The 26,441-nt window shown below is 41.8% G+C and overlaps 1 protein-coding gene across 6 annotated transcripts in view; it reads left to right on the forward strand.

Moving 5' to 3' along the window:
* Positions 1–4: 4 nt before the first annotated feature.
* TMEM117 (transmembrane protein 117) overlaps positions 5–26,441 on the forward strand; it is a 237,662-nt gene continuing 211,225 nt past the window's right edge. Inside the window, exons 1-4 of one of the 6 annotated variants that reach the window (XM_069802221.1) lie at positions 5–282; positions 497–759; positions 15,062–15,174; positions 17,598–17,902. In XM_069802221.1, coding sequence (XP_069658322.1) covers positions 17,626–17,902 — 277 coding nt within the window. In that variant the 5' untranslated portion in view covers positions 5–282; positions 497–759; positions 15,062–15,174; positions 17,598–17,625. Of the gene's footprint in view, positions 760–14,831; positions 15,175–15,606; positions 15,644–17,597; positions 17,903–26,441 lie in introns of those variants that run through there. The other 5 variants (XM_069802222.1, XM_069802220.1, XM_069802218.1 and 2 more) reach the window with 5 other exon arrangements.

Genomic DNA, 26,441 nt, shown 5'->3' on the forward strand with positions numbered 1-26,441 from the left:
CTACAGCAGAGCCCCCGCCGGGCCGGGCTTCCCCCGTACCCGCTCCTTCCCCGTACCCGCTCCTCCAGACGTCTCCTGTGGCCGCTTTAAAAGGGGGACGGGGTACACAGCCCCCCTTGCGCCCGCCGTCATCCTCCCCGGCGGCAAGGGGACGAGTGCCCCCAGGGTTGCTTGTTGGCCGAAGTACTGAAAAAATCTCTGAGGTGAATTGAGTTGATCTCCAGGAGTCTTGTCGCGGGGACGTCCCGCCCTTGCTCGGGGCGGCAGGGAAGGAGCCGCAAGGTGGGACAGCAGGCGGGTTGTGTGTGCTGTGAATTCTGCATTAAACACCCCATAAAGAGCCCAGAAACCTGGGGAAAGAGCCCAGAACTCAGGGGGCAGAGCCCAGAAACCTGGGGAAAGAGCCCAGAAACCTGGGGAAAGAGCCCAGAACCATGGCTCTTTCGGCTCAAGCCCTTGCCCCCGACAAGGCAGTCTTTCTCTGTTAGTTTTGCAGTTTTTTGCTACTTGGTGGCACTGCATCAACAGAAATAGTGAAGATTTCTTCTCCAGCATGGGTCTGGCGGTTGAGACGCTTGTCTGCATTGGCAAGGCACGGGTCCAGGCAGAGAAATGGCGTACCTGCTTCTCGGTGAGCAGCCTGCCCACACGGCCAAAGGCTTTTACACCTTTTCAACCTGTGCTGATGAGGTTTCCTTGAACTTTTAAAGTTCCCAGTGAAGAAGAGTCCTGCATCATGACTTCAAGCATGCTCTGAAGGTAGGTTTGCTCTTGCCAGCTGTCTTTCACAGGTACGTCTGTCTACAGGTTGAGAAGCACCGTCCCCTTACAACAAAAAGATGGCTTCTATCTCTTCTTTAGAAATGGCTTCTGCCTCCTGTACTCAGCGTTTTTAATCTGTGCTGTGATCTGGATTAGGCTCCGCAGGTGAAACGTGCAAGCAATTGTAGATGTACCAGGGCTGTGGGCACTTAATGTAGTGTCCTGATGCTGACGATTTCTTCAGATTCCTGAGAGTTCGCAGGTATTTATGGGTCACTGTTCAAACTGAGAACATAAGAAATGCTGTAACAGGGCATACCAAATATCTAGGTCAGTGAACCAGGCAAGAATAGAAGAGTAAGGCAAGCGCGTGGTAATCCTTCCCTGGCTCACCTTCCCAGCCTCCAGAGTGCTGCAGCTCAGGAATTTCTGAAGTCAGCTGTGTTGATAGATGGGGGTGCCTGCACTTTGTCAGATCCCCAGTTTAAAAAGGTGAGGGATTTAGTGTCCTATTTGGGAAACGTGAAATAGCACTGTAACTGTGGTATGTGAGGTGTGCTGCATAATGCCAGTCCAGCAAATACGAAGTCACTGGGGAGACGGGTCACCAGCTAGCCAGTTGGGACTAACTGAGGACTGCAGCAGCCGGGGAAACAGAGAAGCTGCAGTTTATCTTTCTTCTAGCAAGGAGGTGCTGAAAGAGGCAAGGAAAAGACTTCATGTGAAACCAAGAAATGAGAGACAGGAGGTGTTTCCCAGGTACCCAGAGGTCAGCCCTAATTCCCCTATTATAAGCCTCCAGGAGCACAGAGGTTATAAGAAGAGCAGCTTTTCCGAGAGGAAAGGAGTACTAGAGATCCAGCCAGGGTGGCAAAGATGTGGTGCTATCACAATTACTTTAAATCATTTGAGCCTAAGCCTGCCATGGGTCCTATGTTCTTGGTTCCTCCGCTGTGTTGGTTTTAGCATTTGTAAAGGATGGATTTGCCTGAAATTTTATGAGGGAAAAGGAAGTTTTCCTTGATAGGCAGATGTCCTGAAAAGACAGATCGGTTCCTTGATTGAGTTAGTCATGTGTCCCCAGGAGCACTACTGTTGGCACAATGTGGTAACAAGGATGTGTAGCTAAGACTGTGGAACTGTGCTTTCAATGGAAACCCATGCTTAGACTGGAACTATCAGAGTGGTATGAGACTATAACGTCTGTCACCCTTTTGAGACCACCTTGACTATCTGAGCTCACATCACATCAGTTCCCGCCAGTATGTCAGAGGGCTCCAAAGTGCAGAAGCGGGATCTTAACATCTGCTTCATGTGAAACAAGACTGGTACACACCGGCATTTTGTAGCACCTTTTTGGCAAAAAGATGAACTGAAAGTCTATTTTTTTTAAATCTCAATATCACAAATATTTTCCTCTATTGGGGGATTTGATGTTTCACAAAGAAGAGACATTGCACAGAAACAAGCACAAGCAAGTAACAATTTTATGTCTATTGAAGAAGCCTAAACTTCTGAATTTCAGTGTGCTTCAGAGTCTTACTAAAATGTTTTTGATTATTAAACTCCTATCCAGATCATAAGAGTGTCAGGGTAAGAACAGGGAGGTTTATCTGTTAGCATATGCATTAAGTAACTTTTTTCTTTTTATTAGTTATATTTTCTTCCCTGTACTTGAATTAATTTTTTCCACAATACGTTAGGTTTTGTATCTAATTAAGGCTGTGATTGTTTTGGTAGAGACAGCATATTGCAGTTTCCCAAATTTAATAAGATTATTTTAACTGAATAATAAATGACTAGTCAAAAGGAAATATTTTTAATAGAGTTTGGTACAGCATTTTCTATGTGACTTCTGGGTCTTGTTTTCATTTCCAGCGTCTTTCCCTATACATTTGCTTCTTCATTGATTTAGCAATGCTCTCTTCGCTTATGCTAGTTTATTAAATGCTGTGGTTATAATCTCTATGGAGTCCTCAGTTAATTGTGCTCATAGTTCCGGAATCATGTGCAAACATTTTCTCCTGTTGTGATGTTGCCAGGAAGGCCTGTTCCAGCTTTGACTATAATTGTCCACCTGACAATGGAAATGCACATATTTTTTTTACATACAGTTTTTATCACTGCAGTCCATACCTATCTTGAGGTGACACTTCAAACACTAAACACATTTCCAACAGCTGAAGAGGGAAACCCTTTTTACTGGGCAATATTACAACTTCATTTTCTTGCTGTTGAGCTCCTTTGCCTGTGGATCTCTAGTCTGACGCTCTTCAAAGCTTCATCTTAGATTGTTCTTTTCCCCCATCAGCATATTCTTCAAAAATAACCATATTTTCATAAGATAATTATAGTATCAGAGAGTTAGTCCATCAGCAAGATGAACTTCCTTCCATATAGAGTAAGAATGAATATCAACTACTTCCTTCAGAAATATGTGAAAACTTCATTTCTTCAACTCTGTTTGCTTCCAGTAATCTCCATTCTCATACACCTATAGGTAGCTAAACAAAGAAATTAGAAAACATACCACTCCTAGAGTCAGATTTCCTTATAACTTTGAGGATATGTGTGAAAGGTGTTCCTAGCAAAATGGACTTTGATTGCTGAGCGTGCCAGTGTTACCCGTTTGTAAGTCTCAGTATATGTAGTTCTAATCAACCAACACACTATGTTCAAGTCAAATAAAAAGGTATTTCTTTGTGATGGCTAGAGCTTATGGGTAAGTCTACTATTAAGAAGTATTGCTATAAGAACACGTCGCTCTCTTGCCATTACAGCAAGTGTTTTTTATTACACTGTGGACAGCTCTCACTTTACATTCATCAGTAAGTCTTTATAGCAGTATGAATATCTCTTAATTTCTTTATGCTCTGAGGTATTTCTGCTCATTTCTCATAAATGAGTAAATAAACTGTCTGACTCCTGTCTCTTAATATTCATAATCTGAGGGGCTTTTCTTTCTGGCTGCTTAAACAGCTGACACAGTAGGCGTTGTCTGTGGGTAGCCAGGAACGTGCTAGATAGACAACTATTTTAAACTGAATTACAGTGTCGTAGATAGCCAGGTCTGAGGTGCTGGGGTTTTCCTAGCCACTGCCATAGATGAAAACAGATTTGCAGCAATAGGTTTTGCTATCCTGAAAGTTGTAGACAACTGATTCTTGTCATGTTTTGGTATGCTTTGATAATAAGAAGCAAATGTCCTGTGAAATAAACTGAACAAAGCACATTTGGTTGGAATTCCCATATTTCTTACATCTTTCTGTTCTGTTAAGTGCTTCTAGACCTTATTAAGGAGTTGATTCTGAATATGGTTTGTTGATATCTTTGTCCATTTCTAGCTCTTAACCTGATCTGGTAAATCTGTAGATAAACACTAGACATGGCATCTCTACATTCTCTATGCACAGCATAATGGGCAATATGATGGTCAAATTGTTTCATGCTCTCAGTGATTTTTAAATGATGAAATTTCTCAAATGTTGTTTGTTCTTTCATATACTTACCCCAATAGTAGTGATTAACTAACGTGTATATACCACTGCAAAATCATTGTGCAAAATTATTTGTAATCCAGGCACCCTTTCAGCCACTCTTTTCAGATGTTCCGTTCTGCCTCCATGGTGTGTTATTTGAATGCATTTCTGAAGCTCATTAAGCAGTACAACTGGTATCTCTGTGGTTCTCAATTTTGCCTTTTCCCTCCAGTGGGAAAAATTATTTTAATTATTTAAAACCTATGTTTGCTTTGTCAGTTATTGATGACAAGTTCCAAGAAGTCTCCTTGTGTGTAGAGCACACAAGAGATTTTTAGGAATCATCTTACATGATGTTCAAAGTGATTCTTGGGTCAAGGAGAGCAAGAAAAACTTTGTAAAGACCTGGACAGCTCCCTTAGGCCTCTGGAGTAGATTTATAAGTCACAATTTCCATTTTAAGCTATCAGGACTAAGCTAGTGTATGCGTGCCTTCTTCCCAGTCCATCATATGCCTGACCATAAATACCAAGATTTTAAACTTGACTGGATTCTAGGGGAAGACTGCACAGAAAACAGAAGCAGGACATGATCTGCTCCGATAGGGTGACTGGCTAAAGAGATGTACTAATTATTTATAGCAAGGTGTATTACATTGCTGTAGCCCAGATCAAAGATGATAACAAAGCAGTAACTGATGCCATATTATTATCTTCATTCAACAGGAATGAAATCTGCTTGCCACCAAGATGAAGCTCCACTTAAATAACACTTATATTAAAAATCAGCGTCTTGTATTGAAGAAAACTCCAAGGCAAACATGAGCTGCTGTTTGTGTTCATGCAAAACCTTCCTCTGGATCTAGAAAAATGGTTCCAATATCCATTTATTTTTGAAGAGACTGGGTACATTCAAAGTCTTTCAGCAGCCTCTCCTTTCACATTTTCATGTCAATTAGGGCTACTCTATCTTCCACTTCATTGGATTTGCTAGCTATTTCTTGATGAGAAAGAAAATGTGCTTGGGACTGTTTCAGTCCTGTTTGGATGATCATACTGACAGCCCAGCACATGGTGACTGTAGAAGGACCCCTTTTAGAATGCCAGTGAGTCCTGGCAGAGAGCCACCAAACACAATACTGTCTAGATTTAGAGTAGACCTTATCTGCCAAGACTGGTAATTACCTCCTGCAGGTGGGTGGCTTGTCTGGCCAGTAGTCATGTCTGAGCATAGAGCAGTATTCGAAGTTTGCATGATCTAATGAGCTGGTTGGTAGTTTTGAGTATCCTGGAAAGTAGTCATTTTCTCGAAGATTTCCTCACTCAAATATTCCTGTTATTAACAACATTTAAAAAATAATAACAAGGCAGATACAATGATTAGGTGAAAATGCATATTACAAAAATCGGAGATTACACTTCTGTTTTTCCTAACATTATCTGCAGGATATCATGACTCTACTGAAATCATTAAGAATTCTCTCACTGACTTTGGTACAGACAGGTTTCTATGAGTAGGAAGTATGTGAACTGCTTTTAATGGCAGATGATCTAGGATGATAAACTGGTGCAGCACTAGCATGGATCCTGTAATTTTCCTGGTGACCTCAAAAGAGGGATGCTGGGCAACATTCCTTTCATACATATTTCCACTTTCTTTTAATATTTACCTTAGATGAGTGCATTAAGTCATTGTGAAATACTATCAGCTGAAACACCAGCACTGTGCTGATTATATGCAGTTGTTTATCTTGTTTCCCATTACTACAGAGATGGCGGCTCCTCTCTTGATGAGGTACGGTTAGTACAGACTAATGCCAGATGAAGCAAATGTGACTGTGGCCAAGGCATTGTTTGCACTCTGTGTTGAAGACACAAAGTCCTAAGTCACTTCCTCTCTTAATTAGAGTGTTGCAGAGCCTCTGGGCCTTGCTAGAACTGTTTACCTTGTAGCCTAGGAGTATCAGTGTTTGAAAATGTCAGTCTTTCTCTTATATCTTCCTTAATATTTTGCCTGAAAATTTCAGTCTTTTCTCTTATATTTTCCTTGACATTTTGCCTATCCTTCCTGAGATCCCAGGTTCCTGCCTGTTTCTCCATTGCATGTATGGCTGTGAACTTACTAGATCTAAGAGAGTCATAGAACCATAGAACGGTTTGGGTTGGAAGGGACCTTTAAAGGTCCCCTAGTCCAACCCCCCTGCAATGAGCAGGGACATCTTCAACTCGATCAGGTTGCTCAGAGCCCCCTCCAGCCTGACCTTGAATGTTTCCAGGGATGGGGCATCTACAGCCTCTCTGGGCAACCTGTTCCCATGTTTCACCACCCTCATTGTAAAAAATTGCTTCATTCTATCTAGTCTAAATCTACCCTCTTTTAGTTTAAAACACCATTACCCCTCATCCTATTGCAACAGGCCCTACTAAAATGTCCATCCCCATCTTTCTTTTAAGTCGCCTTTAAGTACTGAAAGGCCACACTAAGGTCTCCCCGGAGCCTTCTCTCCTCCAGGCTGAACAACCCCAACTCTCCCAGCCTGTCCTCATAGGAGAGGTGCTCCAGCCCTCTGATCGTTTTTGTGGCCTCCTCTGGACCTGCTCCAACAGGTCCACGTCTTCCCTGTGCTGAGGACCCCAGAGCTGAACGCAGTACTGCAGGTGGGGTCTCACCAGAGCGGAGCAGAGGGGCAGAATCCCCTCCCTCGACCTGCTGGCCATGCTTCTTTTGATGCAGCCCAGGATACGGTGGCTTTCTGGGCTGCGAGTGCACATTGTCAGGTTGTGTCCAATTTTTCATCCACCAGTACCCCCAAGTCCTTCTCCGCAGGGCTGTTCTCAATCCCTTCATCCCCAGCCTGTATTGATAGCAGGGGTTGCCCTGACCCAGGTGCAGGACCTTGCACTTGGCCTTGTTGAACCTCATGAGGTTCACATGGGCCCACTTCTCAAGCTTGTCCAGGTCCCTCTGGATGGCATCCCGGCCCTCAGGCGTGTGAACCGCACCACTCAGCTTGGTGTCATCTGCGAACTTGCTGAGGGGGCACTCGATCCCACTGTCTGTGTCACTGGTATTAAACAGTACTGGTCCCAATACAGACCCCTCAGGGACACCACTTGTCACTGATCTCCATCCGGACATTGAGCCGTTGACCACTACCCTCTGGACGCGACCATCCAGCCGTATTCCTTTTCCACTGACTATCAGGTTCCCTCTAATGGCTCCTTGTATGCTTCTCATTGCTGTTTCACAGTCTTATCCAAATTTCCAAAGAAACTAAGAAAAGGTTTAAATTGTTGTTAGATAATTCCACTTTTTGATGTAGGCATCATGAGGACAGCTAAGACCTTCTGAGAGGTGTCGAAGCTGATGTGAAAGAATGGGAGGACCTGGGCCAAAGGGTTCTTCCTACTCATGGGGTCCCACTTGCTGGTGAGGAGTTCAGTCAGACAGACTTTTCTCCTGAGTCACTCAGAAGTGGCACCCAGTTTCTACCCATAAATTGCTATTAAAAAATAGTAGCAAGAAAATATGGGGAGTCTTATCCCCAAAGGGCTCCATGAGACCAATTAGGGATTTTATTACTAATTGCAGAAAGTATTCTGAGATGCGACAGAATAAAACTCTGACACAGATCCTTACTCTCCAGTGCGTACTGTTTAAATAGACAGAAATGTGGAAGAAGGGTAGGAGAAAGACTTGCAGTGAAACCTGAAGTATTTGCATTGTTCCCTTCTAGCATTTAAGACTGCTGTGTTAGTACTCAGCGCCTTGCATTTAGTTTCCAGCAGAATAAGACCCTCACAGGCACACACAAACCCAGATGTATGCTATGTCTCAGCATAAGCTGAAGGTCTCCAGTACTTCATTTTAGTTCCAAAAGATTCTACAGTGCACCCACTGCTCTTCTTATAAATGAAAGGAAATTTAGTAAACAAGCAAAGGACTTTTGACTGCACTGTACATTCTTACTTGTTCTCTCAGGCACTTATTCAAAGTGCCTGTCCATTTGCAATGGATTTCCAGCTAGTAAATAAATTATTACATTTATCATTGTAATTTTTTTTTTTTTGCATACTATGCTTTTTCACAGTGCATTAGTGTGAGCTAAAAATAACAGGCATTTGTCACAGGCTATTCTTTGGCCATTGAAAAAATGTCTATTTGCATAATAGATACTGCATATCCCAATATACGATGAGAAGAAGCTTTAAAGAAAGGTCACAAAAGTTGGTCTTCTCATCACTTGTCTAAAACTAAAAATCTAACAGCAAAACCCCTGCTCTCTAGGCGTAGCAGTGTATATATGATTCTCTTAATTATCTTCAGATTATGATTAGCTCTCTCATGTTTAATATTGGTACATCTGATTATTTTCAGTGAGATTATAGTTCTGATTCACCAAGTGCTACCATTTGCACAGTCACATTGAAGTTAGCAAGCATAGCTCCCTTGTATTCCTGGGGTTTGATCCACAGCTCGGACAAGCCGTGTTTTGCACAAGACAGCTGTGTGTGTCTGCTTCGGCAGGGACAGATTTGCTCCTCAGTTGTATTAGTGCAGTGTCTGGTTTGCCATAGTCTCTACCGAGACCCCCAGCGCAGCAGCCAGTGCCTCATATACTCCCTGCCCTGCCTCTGTTTCTGTTCCCCCGATCCAGTCAGGTGTATGTGACAGTGCATGATCAGCTCTCAGACTCCTTTTATTGTATTAGGTAACGTACTCCAATTTCAGGTATGCGGAGATATGAAAATAAAGTCATTTAATTGTTTGAGTTATCACACTGTGCTTGAGTTTAAAAGCAGTACTTTCGTCAAGATGCAAAATTTTTATGTCATGCTACACCTATTTTTGCTCTAATAGAAATAGGAGCAAGACACAGGGAATTTGTATGACAACAAAGTAAAGCCTTCAGACTTTTTTTTTTACAGAGGCAATGTGTTGTTATACTGTAGTTACACAAATTACAGTTGTTCATTGCACTTTGGAAAAACATTATGAGATACAGTGGTTGAAAACACAAGACTTTTTTTGTCCTGTGTTTTTTCGTGGGGTTAAGAAATTACCCCTCATTATTTTTAAACAAATTTGTCTTTAGTATTGAATAAGCTAATAAAGCTTAAATTATTCTCCTGTCAGATAGTAGTCTGAGGCCTGCTTGTATAAAAGAATATAAAGCTCATACTGAGCAAAAAATTATGTTATATTTTTCTTACTAGAGTTCAGCAACATTAGAGCATATTTTCTTTTCCCAAAGACCTTCTGTTACCACTCACTATTTTTCTGACCTTTTGTCTTCCAGCTTGAATTCTATCTTTCTGAAGTCTTCTTTTACCCTTGCAATAAACTTGGACAGTGTGGTTAAGCAGTATCCGTGGAAGGCTGAATTCAGATTCCACTTTTTCTTAATTTTTGTTTTCTCTGATTCTGTATATGCAACTATCAAGGTAGCTGCAAGCTGATTATTCCTTTCTTTTCCTAGTACAGAAGTCACATGTCGTTGTTCTATTAGTTGAAATTATCCATATGGCCAGCAGATGCACTTAAAAGGTATTTAGTTAGTGGTGTAAATTCACCTCACTAGACCGTTCTTCTTCAGTGATTTTATCTAGCATGTGCTGTCTGTCTCTTTGAAATCAGTATAGATTATTTGAAGTAGAGTCATGCTTACTTGGAGTAAATTTGTTCTGGATGAACAGAACTAAGTACTTCATTCAAGTGTAAGTTTTGTTTATCATTTGACTTACCATCTTCAAAACTTCCAGTACAGCTTCTGCTTTAACCTTGGTAAGCCCTGTATCATTTGACTCCAGGACTGAAGTTCTGTTTCACAGTATGTAAAAGGTCACTCAAAGTTCTGGTTCTCCTACTGCTTTTTGTCCCAAGTTCCACTGGTATTGCAAAATTAGATATATGTATTAAATTCTGCTCAAAATTATATTTTTGTGATTTAACCTATCAACAATGATGAAACCATCCCTTAACTTCATCTTGGTAAATTAAAACTTGCTTGACAAGGATCCAAAAGTACATATTAATCACCCAGATCCCAAGATTCCACTAACATTTTTAGCTAAAGCATCATTTATATTTGTTAAAATCTATATCCAAGCTCTTTTTTTTTCATTTTTTCTGCATTATAGAAACAGGAGGTATAATCTGTTCCTATTCACATTTACATTTGGTTTGAAATGTTTTGGGTTGTAGCTAACAAGTCAAAAGAATCCAGAGGCTTAGTGTCAGAAATGTGTCCTTTTGCCATTATTTTTAGTTTCCCTCATTTTAGATAATTTGCAATCTCTTCCTTGTTTCGTTGATGAAAAATGTGAGATTGAACCAGAAATAAGGCCCTTTATCATGACTTGGAAGCCTGTTAGTTCAGCTGTATATTGCGTATAATGTTGATTTTGCATCATTCTCATTCTTTCATTGAAATGTCAGTAGCTATCTGATCACATAAATCCCTTAAGGATTTCAGGTGTGTATATATATATATCTTGGTACTGACCTAACCAAACAAATGCATTATATCCTGAAGTGACATCAGAACGGTTTTTCAAAGAGTGCGTTCTGTCAGCTCGTATTATTGCTGGTTGTTCTCGCAGAAACAGAGGCACTAGTTATGCCAAAATCATGACTAAATCTGGTGGCTGCTCTGACTTACAGCGTGTGCGTGTGGAGGCTGGGGATTGCACGGCTGCACAGCCCGCACCACTGTCTTCCGTTTGGTTATTCCGGTTCTTCTCCCTTTCACTTCTTTCAGTAATTGAGACCTGAACCTGCCTTTCCCATATTTTTGCCCATGCTTGCTGTCAGCCTGGGAAGCCTGTAATTAAGTAGGTCATCCTATTTACCCTTTAAATATTGTTACAACATTAACTTTCTTCTAGTTCTGTGAAATTTCCTCAGCATTTCAGAAGTTGTTAGGAAACAAATTTAACTATTAACATTGCTGTCTATCACATCTTTCGTTTATTTTTCTAATAACTCTTCGACCTGCCATTTAAAAATAAATGTTTAATTTAAGTTGCTGCTGTTTACTATCCTTTCATATTATTGATTTAATGGAAAGTATTTCACTGTTACATAATGTGAAAACACTGTTTACGTTTTCCAAATATGCAATAGAAACATTTCTGTTGTTCCACATTCTTCTAGACATTTCTATCTTTCACATCTTGTAGTGAAGCAGTACTAGTATTTGCAATGTCATTATCTCTGATTAACATTCTTACTTTCCATGGGAGATATATATTTTTGCCTTTTCTTTCTTCTAAGTTTTAAAATTATTTAACTCTTTAGTTATATACTAACTGTTGTCAGCTTTTGTTTTTTTTCCCATTTGTTCCATGTTTTAATGTGCTGCTTTCTCTTCTTTTAGACAGTAAGAAATGAGTTGGGGAATGCAGATAATGAATAGATCTTAAGTGGTGTAGCTGAGATGGGTTGCCGTAAAGGTGACTGTGAAATTTCCAAGGGGGACTCTTTTGTTACAAGGCTATTTTTTGCAGGTGTACTGGATCTGGCCTGGGGTTAACTTCCTTCGTAGCAGCATGTTGTGCTGTGTTTTGGGTTTGTGGCTAAAACAGCTTTGAAAACACACCGATGTTTTGGCTATTGCTGAGCAGTGCTTGCACAGGATCAAGGCTGTCTCTCTTCCCCACTCTGCCCACGCTCCCCCCAAAGTGAGTAGGCTGGGGATAGGCAAGAAATTGGGAGGGGACACAGCCAGGACAGCTGACCTAAACTGGCCAAGGGGATACACCATGCCATATGACATCATGCCCAGCAATAAAGCTGCGTGGAAGAAAAGGGTGGGATGGGGGTTGGCTTCAAAGCTGGCTATCAGAGACTGACCAGGCATCGGTCTGCTTGTGGGCCTTGGTGAGTGATTGCCTTAGCATCACTTTTTTTTTTTAATTCTCTTTTATTAATTCTCACTTTTTTCCTTCACTTATTAAGCCATCTTTGTCTTGATGCATGAGTTTTCTCTCTTTTTTTCCTATTCCCTCCCCTGTCCCACTGGGGGAAGAGGCGGGGGGGAGTGAGCTAGCAGCTGTGGGGGTGCTTACCTGCTGGCTGGGGTCAAACTGCAACAGCAGGATGGAAGAAAAATACATTAGGAGCACAGTCGCTGAGTAATGGGGGTTTGAGGGATGAAGTACTTTTTCCAAGCAGCAAGCCAGGGAAGAGGCATTTGTGCAACCACAGGTGAAAGGAGTGGGAGGACAGGCTGAGAGAGCTGGGACTGTTTAACCTTGAGAAGAGGAGGCTCAAGGGAGAGGATCTTATCGATGTGTCTAAAAGCCTGATAGGAGGAGTAAAGATGAAGCCAGAGTCGACTGAGTGCTATCCAGCGAAAGGACGAGAGGCAATGGGCACAAACTGAAATATGGGAAGTTCCACTGAACTTATGAAAAAACCTTTTTACTGTGAGGGTGGTCAAACATTGGAACAGGTAGCCCAGAGGGGTTGTGGAGTCTCCAACCTTGGATATACTTAAAACCCAACTGGACACAACCCTGCTCTGAGCAGAGGGCTGGACTAGAGGATCTCCAGAGGTCCCTTCCAGCCTCAGCTGTGTTGTGATTTTGTGAAATTTCACGGGTGTTAAGTGACCCACAGTTTTGTGGATCAACTAGCTAAGCACATAGTCGGTATAGATAACATGGGATATCAGAGAGCTTTCTCAGAGGAAGCTGTAGCATTTTTTTTCCCATCTCCAGAATTACCTTTCAGTCCTGGATACACAGGATTTCATAATGAATTGCATTTTCTTTTTATTTTGTTTTTGAATAGAGTGATTACACGAGTCTTTCTAGTCTGGACCTGCAGCTTCTTCACTGACAAAACTAGCACTTTTGCTTTGGCATAGAAAAGCAAAGAAACTTGCCTCTTAGTACAGCATCATTATTTTGGAACATACTGTAGCTCGGCGCGTGTTCCTGCACCAGACAGAGTTGTCTGAGGTAGCAGAGTCTTGTAAGAGAACTTTCCAGTTACAGACTAATGTGCAGAAGGCTGATTCCTCATATTTGAATGTAAAATGACTACAGAAATTGATACTGCAGTAAGATGTATATACGGTTAGTTCAGTACTCACAGCTCTGCTCGATAGCCTTTACACAAGTGCTATTTTGTAGTAGGAATGCTGGTAAAATAGTTTCATTCATAAGAATCGAAACTAGCATTTCAAGATGACTCATTGTCCTGATTCAACCTGCTTTTTAGGTTCAACTTACTGGTTTTACTGCTGGCCTATTCACTTGCTGACAATTTCGTAGATAAGAGAGTTTATATTCTTCTGTTGCTGGCAGTTCCTGGTTTTTAGAGAGTGGGCCCGATTGGTCTTGCTTGCTTAGATTATTTGTTAATTGTTGCTATTCAGGTATGTATTTCATCAACTAAATCTTGATTGTTTGATTAAAAAAAAAGGAATAAGGGTGGTCCAGCTTTTTTTTATATACGAGTGAAATATTACATTCTTTGAAAAAATACTAGCTTCCTCTAAGAAAGCAATTGCAACATGAAATTTGGGAGAGGTACATGGTGCACTTATGCTTTTGGTGACTTTAATAGAAAAGTAGATGATTTTCATTTGATTGACTTAGTGGCTTCAAAAACTTGCTCACTGATTTACTATCTGAAAAAATGTTCAGGAACGCTTTGTAGTTGTAGCATGGGTTTCCATCTGAGCTGAAGAAAATTTTTTCTTAGTGTGTAGGTGCACGAAGAGCGTGATCTCTTTTGTGGTGGGTGCTGCCTCCTTCTCTGTGGATTCTCATTTGTTGAACAGAAGGAGACAGTTCTGCAAGCGTGGCAGTGCACATAGAACTGTTGCATGAACAGGCAGTGCTGTACGCTGTGTTTCTGTACTCTTTTGTGGCACATGATGATTTTTTGCCTCTGAATATTTTAATTTTCTGTTTACTGTAAAGATTGCTGGGGGGGGTGTTAGTGTTCAATATTGAATGTTGCATCTTTCTACCTAAAATTGAGCATCTCATAGGCTGTTCTAGTGAGGAAGATAATGCGGTGATTACGTCAGATACCTTCAATACCGTTAGGTTTATTTACAAAAATACGTAAAACTGTATTGCCATAAGTACAGAAGGGATTCCCAAGTCTTCATCTGGTGCTTGCTGTGGTTGTGCTGGTCTTTCACAACCTGACTCCCCTAAAGACCCTTCCACATTCCTCCGTGGAGCTCAGCCACATTCCTCCGTACCTTGGCCTGAAGCGGCCGAGCGCGTATCCGTCCCTGTTTTTTTCAGTCGGATGCTGTATTTCAGATACCTGCCCCAATGGAGTTACCTGGCTTTTCCCAACAGACACTGAGGCTGTCTCTAGCACCTTCGGCTCGGTTTTACCCGTCCTCAGCGACGACCAGAACTGGTACCCGCTGCCTAAGACCCAGTCACAGTGCACGGCTAGGAGCATCCTGTAAACGTTTTCCTGGGATGTCAGCAATACCAGCGCGCTGGCACTAGGGACCACATCCCACGTAAAAAGGCTTCGGTTGACAATTCGGCCGAAGCGCAATGTCAACAGCTCCGTCGGGCTGCGCGGGGGCGTTTTGCCCGACACAGCCCCGACACCGACCGTGCGCTCGCCCCGCAGACCGGCCGTGGCCCCCCGACAGCCCCCTCCCACGGAAGCAAAAATGGGTAGAGACCTCCCTCCCCTCCCGAACGCGAGGGTTTTCCTAAATCCTCCCGAGCGATCCGGCTATGATTGCCAACCCCGGGCTTTTGCTTCGGGGTAACACATCTCCAGATCGCCTCCCGCTCCCCCATTCCCCCCCTGTTTGTCATTTCCTACAGCTCGTCTACTTCACGCTGAAATCTGACCGCTGGGAATCGCGCGTCTCTCCGCTTTCCTTCACCTCCCCCGGCTGGATAAACCCCCGGTGGCTCCCAGGCCACCATTTTCCAGGGTGAGTAAAAAAAAAAAAAAATAAACACCCGCGGGAAAATAACTCGCACGGTTCGGCTCCTTTACCAGACAGACCTCCGGGGAGGGGGGGGCGGGGGGGGAGAAGAGGGAAGGGACAACTACCGTCTCCGGGACCCCCTGCCGCAGCCCTGCCACTGCCGCACTGCCGGGGCCGCGCTCCCTCCCCCGGCACCGGAGCGGTAGAGGAGGGGCGCAGCCGCCACAGCCCGGGGCGGGGGGGGGGGGGGGACGGGAACGGCGGGCGGGACTCCGCGGCAGCGCCCGAGGGGGCTGAGGGACCGGGGGGGGGGGGACACGGAACGACGACCCTGCCGAGAGCCGCACCGCGGCAGGCGCCGAGCCGGGCCCGCAGCGGCACCGCGCCCGGTTCTAGAACCGCCCCCCCCCTCCGCCGCCGGGTTCTAGAACCGCCCCCCCCGCCGCCGCCGCCGCCGCCGCTCCCCGAGGCGGTGAGTGAAGGAGGGAGGCGGGCGGGCAGCCCCCGGCACCGGCGGGGGGGACACGCGTGGCCCCGGCGTGGGGGGGGAATGGATTTAACAGGTTGAGGTGGGCGTGGGGGTTTGTGGGCACCGCGGGTGTTTTGGCGTGGAGGTAGCGGGTTTTTTTGTTGTTTTTTTTGGGTTTGGGTTTTTTTTTCTTAGCGATTTAGCGCCGGTGCTGTTGCAAATAAGGGCTGCTTTCTGCTGGCAAAGGCTTCCCGGGGAGCTGCGTCTTCGGGTGGGTGGCTGGTCACTCTCGGGTAGCCGGCAGCTGCCAAAAATGTCGGGACCTATAGTTGTTTATGTATCTCCGGCCCCGGTCCGGCTTTAGGGTGGTTCCTACACCTACGGAAATACCAAAACTTTTCTTCCCCTTAACGGAGAACGTAAAATAGCTTTGGGCATCCTTATGGCTCTAAAGGCGGCTTTATCTCCCCAAAGTGGTATTTTCTTAGGCTGCTGGGCCAGCCACCCTTGCTTTAAATCACTTTATTCATAAAGTTTTCAAAGCGCTGACGCTTCCTTGTGCCAACTTTTTAACTCTCTAATGTGTTTTTTTTTTCCTTTTCACATGTAATTTATGCGTAGTGGGACATTATTAATTTTTGTATTTACTGAATGCGTTGTCTGAATCTGCTGAGGTTGTTTTATCCTTTTGATTTACTGGGTACAGGATTCCTTCTAATGTTACACATATAAATCAGATTATAGAGTTAAATTATTTTAAAGCGACTACCTGAAGGGAGATATTGTAATTCAAGCCTTTCCTTAAGTTTGCAAAGTGATACTTAGTCAGAAGTCCAAGAAGGGATGAGTAATAGATTGGGTTTTTTAGGTCTTCTGCTGTGATTTGGGTTTGGGTTTTTTTTTCCTGTGGGGCACATATGACATTTGCAAAAATCTGTACCGATCAGTTAAGTACACTGTATCCTTCAAGGATCCTGCTGTAATAAACAAGCAATATTATTATATACTCCTTTTTTTTTTTCCTTTTCTTCCTACATGCTGTGTCCCTTGAATAATTGTGGTGTTCCACAACACAAAGGCCTTGTATCTTTGTGCATACAAAGTGGTTCAACAGGATGAAACAACCAATTTGTTGTGAATAAAAGAAAAAGAAATCAAATGGCAAACAACTGAAACGTAACCATGCTCAGTTGTTTTCTTCCATAGCAGTACTTCATCAGTAGGCAAGTTTCAAAATACAATTTTTGTATTCGTACAAAACAGTCTGTGCTCAGGGCACTCTTATTTTCTGGTTTTGAAAATATGCTTAATTATAGGTGTACTCCTTCAAGTCAATGAAAATATTTCCACAGACTTGCCTGAGCTGCGAGGGTTAATTCCAGCAACTTTTCCATCATGTTATTCCTTCATACGAACACAAGTTTCTGATGTTGCTGGGGCATATGCTTGTAAGCTTCTAGGAGATGAGGCAGTAGAAGACTTCACTGGACTTACGGGCTTGTTCCACCCTTTTCCTGCAAGGAGAAAGGTTCAGTTTAGGCTTAGCATGAACATTTGCAAAATCTGTGTTGTATTTTTTGGAATGTGGCTGGAAAGGCGCTCTGAGTTTCACGTAACCTGTCATGTTCCTACATGCTGTATTTTCCCGCCCCACTACGGAGCTGTTCTTTGAAAGAGAGAACACAGAAATGTTTGAGACTAAAAATCCTGTGCTATAATCTATATAAGTTTATTTGTTGTTTTTACATTGGAATGGGCAGACATTTCAGTTTTTCTCTACCTGGATCTAACAGTATCTTTTAATTGAAACTTTCACTGCTAGTCAAGTCTGAAGCGTTAAAAATGACTAATGACAGGGTTACAGTGATTTGATTTTTGTAATGTGCAGGTATCTCCTCAGCTCCAAGAATTCTGGAGATATATATATAACATTGTGCATTTGTATCTTTACATACAGGCAAAGAACAGTTCTGCAGTATCTGAGGATGGATAAAGACTTCCGCTACTACTTCCAGCACCCATGGTCTCGCTTAGTTGTGGCTTACTTAGTGATCTTCTTTAACTTCTTAATATTTGCTGAGGACCCAGTATCTCACAGTCAGACAGAAGCCAATGTTATTGTTGTTGGTAATTGTTTCTCCTTTGTAACAAATAAATACCCTGAAGGAGGAGGCTGGAAATTTCTGAAGGTGCTTCTGTGGCTGCTTGCCATTCTCACAGGACTGATAGCTGGGAAATTTCTCTTCCATCAGCGCCTGTTTGGTAAGTTACATGATGCACATACTGACTTCCTGATAATGGCTTTCTGACTTCTCCTTTTAGCTTTCTACTCATTGCAATTTTGTAAGCTTTGCTGTTAATCGTTTCAACTGTTTAGAGTCATATAGAACTCAGTACATCAAAGCTTACATCATTGTGGAAGTTAATGCCATGCCTACTTATGTGACCATAATTCACAATTATTTCAGTCAAAAAAGGCTAAAAATAGTGAAAGCTGACATGTTTTGAAAGCATTGAGAGGTCAGTGATTTTCAATAGTATAAAAATACTCCTTTGCATCTTCAGACCAATTTTTAAATCTTATTATATAATCGTCTTGGCAATCTGCAGAAAAAACATTGTTCTTTGGGGCAGTGACGCTACATGTCTTGTCAAAAGTCATGTCACTGGAAGCAGAGGCTGTTGTTAGTATTAGCAGAGCCGTGCTGAAGAACTCCCACGCGAAAACAGGAATTCGAGAGAAGCAGGACCTCTCTGTCTCTTGGTACAAGAGCGAGTCAGTGAAATGGGAAGGTAGGAAATGGAAAAAACCATGGCAGTCAATGCTTTCGTACACAAGGTGTGACTAAACTGAGGAACTTAATTCACATGGACTGACTGAAAGGAATGGAATGACCCTGGATTAAATTCTGAGACTGAGAACTTAGATGTAAATATATAGAGATACACAAATACCTGTCATTGTCTTAACTGAGTCACATAGTGAATGTAGAAAATGTTGTGTCTGAGGGCTCAAGGCTGTCTCTAAGTTTTAGAGGTAAATAGAAATCATGGAAAAGATTACTTCACTCCCACCAGCTGCGCTGTTCTTTGAAACATCTGATTCTAGGTGTGTCGTTGCAGGTCTAGATGGACTAGTCCTATATTCTTATACTGGTAGGACTGCAGGATGGATGGTTACTGGAATACCTCGAAGCACATGAGTGATACGCCATTTCCTTAGTCTGTCTTGTTCTATTAAGATAGAGAGAGAGCCGCTATCATTTCAATAAATCAAACGTAAAGCTATTATGTCAAGGAAGGAACAAGCAAAGCCACATTAAGAGACTCCTGTTAATACAGACTTCTCTTGAAGTGCTTATTCTGAAAAATAGTTGAGCATCTTGATGGCTATTTGGTGGACAACTTACCATAATGTAGTGGTAAATGTAAAATGTCCCCATAAAGAGGACATTTTACCTTAATTTCTGGGCTCTGGAACAAGCACTGTCACAATAATGTTTTCAGTTCTGGCTTCCACAGTTGAGGAATGATTCTGTTAAATTGGAGAAGATTAGGGAAAAGTAATGAAACTGATGATAAAATGGGAAAATAAGCCCTATAGTGAGAGGATTGAGAGGATAAAGGGAAGATTAGAAGGTGACTTGCTCAAATTTGACTTGAAGGACAGAACCTTCAGTCCAGCAAATGTATTGCAAGGTCCAGTGCTTGGAAGTGGCAAATAGCCAGCGCTTTTTTTTTTTTTTTCCAACTGAAAGGCTAGACAATCAGTGGAACAAGTTGTCACAGGATGTGGCTTCATCAAGCCACGTGAATTTTTCTTTTGGGGAATACGTTCTAGTCTGACTACAGAGTAATTCTCTATCTCCTGTCTAGGTAGGTTATTATGATAATTCCTTCTGGATTTGTAAGTGTATATCGTAAATAGCATGTAGCTTAAAATAAATTTTAAAGTGGCTTGAATCAGCATTACTGCCAAAAGGAGAAGGTCTGCCCGGCCTTCAGTGCCTGCTGCTTCGTGCTTTTGTGCGGTTGCTCAGTGAAACAGGATAGGGAACCTAGCCCCATTAGCACTACCCATCTTTTATTTCTGCGAGGATCATATCTCTGATCATACCGATGTTTGTGGCAGCACGAAGATGGGATCAGCGTTGGGAGGAAATTAACAGGCGAGAGATTCCTACCCCGATGACAGCGCTGGCTTATGGATATTTACGATTATGGTCTGGGTGACCGATACGGGTGTAGGCACAATCTGATTTGAGGCTGGTTGATGCGCATTGAGTTTCGCTTGAGCTAATGCAGATCTGCCACAGTCCCACCCTCCTAACCCCAGCCCCACCGTTTTGGTTTTGGTGCCTCCCTCGAGCCAGCGCTGCTGTTAACGCGATGGAGCAGCGAGCCAGCTCCGGCAGGTGATCCCACGCAAAACCAGTTGCTTCTGCTGTCATCTCCAGCAGCTCCTTGAACCGGCGCGATCGCTTGAGTGCCAGTGCTGATGCGACGGCCAAGGACTGCGCAGCCAAGATAGTCGGGGGCCACGGCAGCCCTGCCTTGTGTTGGCTCGAGTGCTGTGGGAGTGCACCCACACAGTGTGTCGGTGGAAATATGGTGTTGCTTGTGATCCGCTGTGAGCAGATGGCAGTCTGTGCGACTGAAGAGCTGACTGTATTGCTGATTGATGTGGCCGTGGTAGCTGTAAACTAGCTAGCGAGGATAGGGATCGCATCGATGAGATGATGGTGTGCGTTTACAGCTTGAGTGTATCTCTGGGTCTCCGGAAGATTTGTACAGCCCATGCTGAAATCTTTCTTGCTAGTTATTTGCCACTATTTTAACATCTTCGCTGCCTAGAAAGCCCTCCTTTTGTTGAGATCCTCCCTGAGTATGCTCTCTGGATCTTTTGGCATCAAGCACGTCATGAATTCACCCTTTCATTTTTTTTTTAATTTCCCTAGTTTATCTTTTTAAGTAGCTGCTGCAATTTTTTTTTTTCCTATTTGATCCCCTTTTTTAAAATCTATAATTACTTGGAACCATTCTGGTTTTTAATCCTTGTTCATTTGTTTATTTTTTCTCTGCTAAATTCTGTTTGTAGAGGAAATTGTGACTGGTTGTTTCTTGTGGCCTGTGTATAACTTCCTGCAGTCAGGAAACCAAATAGCACCAGTCAATCTTCCCCTGTCAGATCTTGGCTCACAGTGTAGGCTGCAAATTGAAATTGAGAAGGATTAGTCTGCACATCTCACTTTAAATGAAGATGAGTGGAAAGGATTTTCTTTCTCTATGCCCTTCCTGCTCTTTTGTCCCTTGTCTTCTGTATTTCTTGCTGCTGAGTTTGCATATGAACTGGAAAAATAGCGTAGCTAGAACTATGTCGTAGTACAGTTTACCATCTGTGACAGCTGCTGTCTGATAGCCATGACTGTCATGAACTGTAAAAATAATAGAAATAAGCTCAAGCATGTTGTGTTTCTAAAAGTGGAAGGAGAAGGGTCCTGGCAACGTTAGGCTTCATCTCTCTGAGTACAGGGAGGTAAGGGAGTAGGTAAATTATATTGCTGACAAGTAGAGATCTCAACTAGAGGACATGGTGGGATGTTTTCTGTTGATAATATTCATTGCAACCTTTGAACAGTAACCTCTTCAGGGACTCCTTCAAGGCACTGCTCATGACTTAAAACAAGATTAGAAAACAGTTACATTTCTTGTTCTTCGGTCAAGAAATAACTTACTTCATTTGATAAACATCTCCCGTGATAAATATTTCCAGGGAAAACAGCCTTTATCAAGTACATTCTTTATATCTTTATGGCATATAGTCAGAACAAATGGAATTTTAAAATTGTCTTTTGGCTGTTATCCACTATATTCTTTTGATTCATCATTAAGCATATCTTCTATTTGGTTAGGTATTGTGTTCTGCCATGCTTTTTATTTTACAATGGAAAATGAAAGGTCATAGATGAACACTGGAAGTTTGGGGAAATAAAAAATCAAGATATATACCCCTGTTATTTTTTCTTCTGCACGAGAGAGTTACCTGAGGCAGGGAGAAGTGGTAACTTCTTTGCACTTAGAGATTTCTTGATTTTTTTTTTCTGCTTTATTAAAAGCAGAAAGAGCTTACAAACTGACCCTATTTGATGACACTATGCATTCAGAAAATGCATTCAAATCTTAAATCCCGACTTAAAAGAAATTCCTGAATAAGCTCTTCCACATTTTTCATATTGCTCTGGGGCACTGTCTGGAAAGTAACACTGTGTTTAGTGTGTAGAAAGTGTATGTTTTAATCGGCACTTTCTTGGCATATGCACAGTTGCAGTTCTGTACTCCAACCTCAGGCTCAAATTTTGAATTCAGTGGGAGGTTTTTGGGTCCAAAGTTCAGGCTAAGCATTTTGCATCAATGTATAAATATGATCTATGATGTAAATTTAAAATCATCTTTCATTTGAATAGACTTTTAGCAGTATGGGTAAGTGGACAGTATACTTGGAAAAATAATACCTTAATTTTTTCCATCCAGCATCTTCGCTTTGACTGTTTTCCATGTGTAATAATCCTTAGCTTATGCTGCATATTAGATACATCAGTTTTTAAAAACATACTTACTACAAAATGTGCATGTGTCTACCTGCCCATTTTTCTGATTCTAAGTGATTATAAAGACGTATTAAAATCTGAGTAAAAGCCTGTGATTACAGAGACTGGATTTTATGCAACTGCCAATGAGTTCGCCTGGATTTATATTTTTAAGTTCCTTTTTAAATGATGTAGATGGAAACTAAATATTTAATGTGTTATAAAAAATTATGGAAAACAAGATAGATAGAACTAAAGCTATTTCTTAAAACAGGGGAATCATCATAATACCGCAGCCAAATTAGAGCTGTTGAATAAATGTTGAATTTAATGGGTTGCTCTCTTGCAATTGTTCATGGTATGCAGTTTGTTTAGAATTAAATGATAATCTGAGCTTCATAGACATGGAGTGAATAAATAAAGCAGTCATTATAGGAATTGCACCGAGCTGTGGGTACACACTAATGTTGCAAATTTTTTAATGGACAGTAGTGCCATGCTGGGAGCAATTCGATGATAGACAGTTTCAAACAAAACGCCCACTGAGGACCTGTTGTCTGAAAGCATTACTCTTTTTGTCAAACATCTTATCTGGAAGGCGCTAAAAGATACTGCAAACCTATTATAAGCAGACTCTTCAGTGTCTGCTTTTATGCTGAAAGTTAAAGTGTTTATCAACCGAGGCAATGAATGTATGCAGATTGCAAGAGGAAATTAGGCAGAATGGGATTTAGTCAGGATGATAGTGCACTGCCTAAGAAAAGTGAATCTGTTAGGCAGCTAACAGACAGGATAAATTCATACAATAGTACATATGTAATTAATTAGTATCCTGATCTATTAGGGGTCATGTTAGTGTAAAATCTGGGCTGTGGTATTGCTGCTAGTATTGCTGGGGCGAATCACTTTTCATAGTGGTGCTTGTGCAATAGCTAATGAACCAAATGTGATCTGTTTTGCCAAAAAAAAAAAAAAAAGAGATGTGATAAGATTTTTGCATGGTGGTTTTTCAGCCAGATAGTTTCCCATTCCTGTTTGATAGTAGTTATATGAACAGTTGTGCCACCATCTGTAGGAACAAGTGATGGGTGTATGGCAATACTTGCATAAAATTCTAACCTGACTGATAGAGCATATTCTTCTCTGTTGTCAGCTTTGTATCTTACATTACAATAAGATCTGTCACTTTAATACCCAGCAACTTTGTTCCTGCTTTTTCTTTTCCATTGATGACTTCAGCCTAATAGAAAGCAACTACTGTGATAGCTGGTAAAAAAATGCTGTCTTCAAGAGCCTGTTCAGTATGAATTTCAGTAACAATGATCAAGTTAATGCTGTTGAAGGCATTCAAGGTCTACTGTGATTGCTTCACAGTCAATTCACCTCTTTTGTTTCCAGTAAAATATTGAAGCAATACAATAAAATTATTTTGGTCCTACAAAGTGTGTGCCAAGGGGCCAATCTAACAGTTTGCTAATAATAACGCACAAATGACTGTGAGCAAGCATTTCTGAGAGCCAGAATCCTCAACAAAAAACATAAAAAGGGAGAGGCTCGCAGCCAGCCACTGCATGAGTGCAGGCTCATCAGATTCCAGCTCTGGCACCTTGCCAGTAATTAAGATGTTAGTTTAAAATAAACTTTACATCATTCATGAGGAGACCACAAGTGACCTTTCAAATATAAGTGAAAAGCATGCAAGTAACCTCCTAATTTCTTCTTTTACTTGTTTGTTTTTAGAAAAACCATAACATCTTACTGCTTCCTCTCTTCAGGCTCAACGAGAAGCCTGCTGTCGTCTGCTCTTAGCATTAGCTGTGAAATCAGTCTCATACCATATTACCTCTGGGTAGTAAATTATAGAGTTTAATTGGAGAGGTACAGGCAGTAGCTACAAAAAGATTATTCTCTCTTCAGTGAAAGCTTTGATTCTACTGGAGGTGCATATCCCATTCCCCAAGCAGCGGCATGAGACTGCGAGAAGAGCTACATGTGTCAGATTATCTGTAATGGGAAGGCTCTAGAGAATATTTAGCATCCAGTGACTGAAAACTAAAAATAAGTTCATTGCTACTTCATATCAATGTGTCAACTCTGTGTTTTGATCTTTTTGACGTGACTTTCAGATTTTTCTTTCCATTTGAGACTGGGAGTGAGTTTGGAATGATGCCTGCCACTTACAGGAATAATATGTCTCCATTCCCCTATTTCCAGAAATAGAAGTGAGGTTATTCCTAGCAGAAGCAGCCTGATGGGCATAGTGCAGGTGCAACCTAGTGCAGGGGCAAATTTCTTCTATCCTTGTTCCATACAGCAAGGAGATAGAGGGGATGTTAGTGTGGAACATCACCTCGCCATGTGCCTGATGGAGAGCCCCAAGGAGAATGTGATCTCCTTGGTCATGCTGTGTCCTTTCAAAGGTCCCCTTATGCTGTCAGAGTGGCACGAAGGTCCTTCACGTACCAGACAACGTTTCTCTTTGTGTGATTCTGCTGGGACTCCAAGTCAGCCTGTGCGTCTGCCTTATAAAGTTATGTATTTCTTTTTTTTTGAAAAATTCTAAAATGAAAAAACCCCACCCAACATTCTGGGCTTTAAAAACCTTTGAATACATTCTCAGGATTTAAGAACTATTTAGCAAATAGTAAGTGTGGTTTATACATTTCTAATAGATATCTTGCATATGGCAAAAGTAAAAAAAAAATTGCAGATGTACTTACTAAGTAAACCAGAGTGACACTTGAGGAGAAGGGATCAGTAATTGTTCCCTACGAGGCTGGTAGGGCAGTAACAAAATATTTCTAAATGTGATTCCCAAGACAGACGCTGCACATGACCTCATTTCAGATGCTGGAAAACAGAGTTTTCTGCTTTCTTCTTTCTCTCTTTTTGTCAGAAGTGGCAGTACCCCGTTCCCCACTCTGTAGCCCCTGCCAGGGGATGGCAGCAATAGCAGAAACTTTTCCGCTTTGAGGATTCCCACTCTCCCTGGTGCCTCCAGGTGGGAAAGGTGTCTCCCAAGGCCAGACTGGGTGTCTGGGTAGAGATAGCAGCAGATCCTCAGGGCAAGGTGAACTGAAACATGAACAGGAGCTGTTGCGTAACTCATTGTCAGAATCAATGATCATGTGAAGCTTTTACAAACAAAAGACTTTTCATCCAAATTTTCTCAAAGCTTGGTTCAGATAAATCATTATAATTTCCTTTGGTGAGATGTTCTTACCCATCTAGCATGTTTCACTCCAGAGACAGCTGTATTTTAGTCCTAAGCACAGCTCAATTCCACCATGTATCACATACCTACCTTTTAGGAATGCTTTAACATGCATGTTACGATTTTTTGGTGCCATTATGAAGGCCTCATTAAAACTGACTTTCCCTGTGCAGTTATGCAGCAGCCCAATCTCTGCAGCACAGTCTAGGAGCAGGTGACTACATAGGTATTTGGGAGCAAGACTCTTCTTTTGAAATTTTCAAGGAAAAATGCTGATGGTAATTTAACGATGGTTATGAGGGTATTTTAATGATGACAAGGGTAATGAGAAAAACACTGAGTGTTCTCCTGCTCGATATAAATACCCAAAAACATTTAATGTGTTTAAAGTGGTGTCCTCCATTAAGCTCAGCAAAGCAGGAATTTAAGATTTCTTAGATTATATATCCAAATAAAGAGGCAGAAAAATAATTTCGTAAGACATGAGTTAAAAATTACAAGCTACAACCATGTTTTCATGTTTTGCACATCACCTTATCTGTATTGATAGATGCAGATCTATCAATCAGCTGGAATGATAAAAAAATGAGTATCTTTGGCATATTCAAATTGACCATTGAATAAGTTATAGCAAAGTACCTGATTTAGATGTGATTATCAGCTATTTATTGTTATGATTTATAAGACATTAAAGTATTACAAACTTCTGGGTCAGTATCCGACAGTAGCCCACTGTGGATGATGAGATAAAGGTATAGGAATAGGAAAGACTATACTGATAACTCCCAGAATAGCTTCCCAGCTGCCAGCAATTTGTTCAGAATTCAGACAAAAATATGTCTATTCTTAGATGTCTTTGACAGTCATTCTGAAGACAAATAATAAAGGTGGTAGTTAGCAGTAGTCTTTGTTTCTGCCTACCTGTTACTAAGAAGCAAATCCTTCTCAAATTTTCACATGTACTCATAAACCCCCAAATTTACTGACTCCTTCATCCTCC

Source organism: Haliaeetus albicilla, chromosome 14 (genome assembly GCF_947461875.1).
Source record: "Haliaeetus albicilla chromosome 14, bHalAlb1.1, whole genome shotgun sequence".
NCBI classification, from domain to species: Eukaryota; Metazoa; Chordata; class Aves; order Accipitriformes; family Accipitridae; genus Haliaeetus; species Haliaeetus albicilla.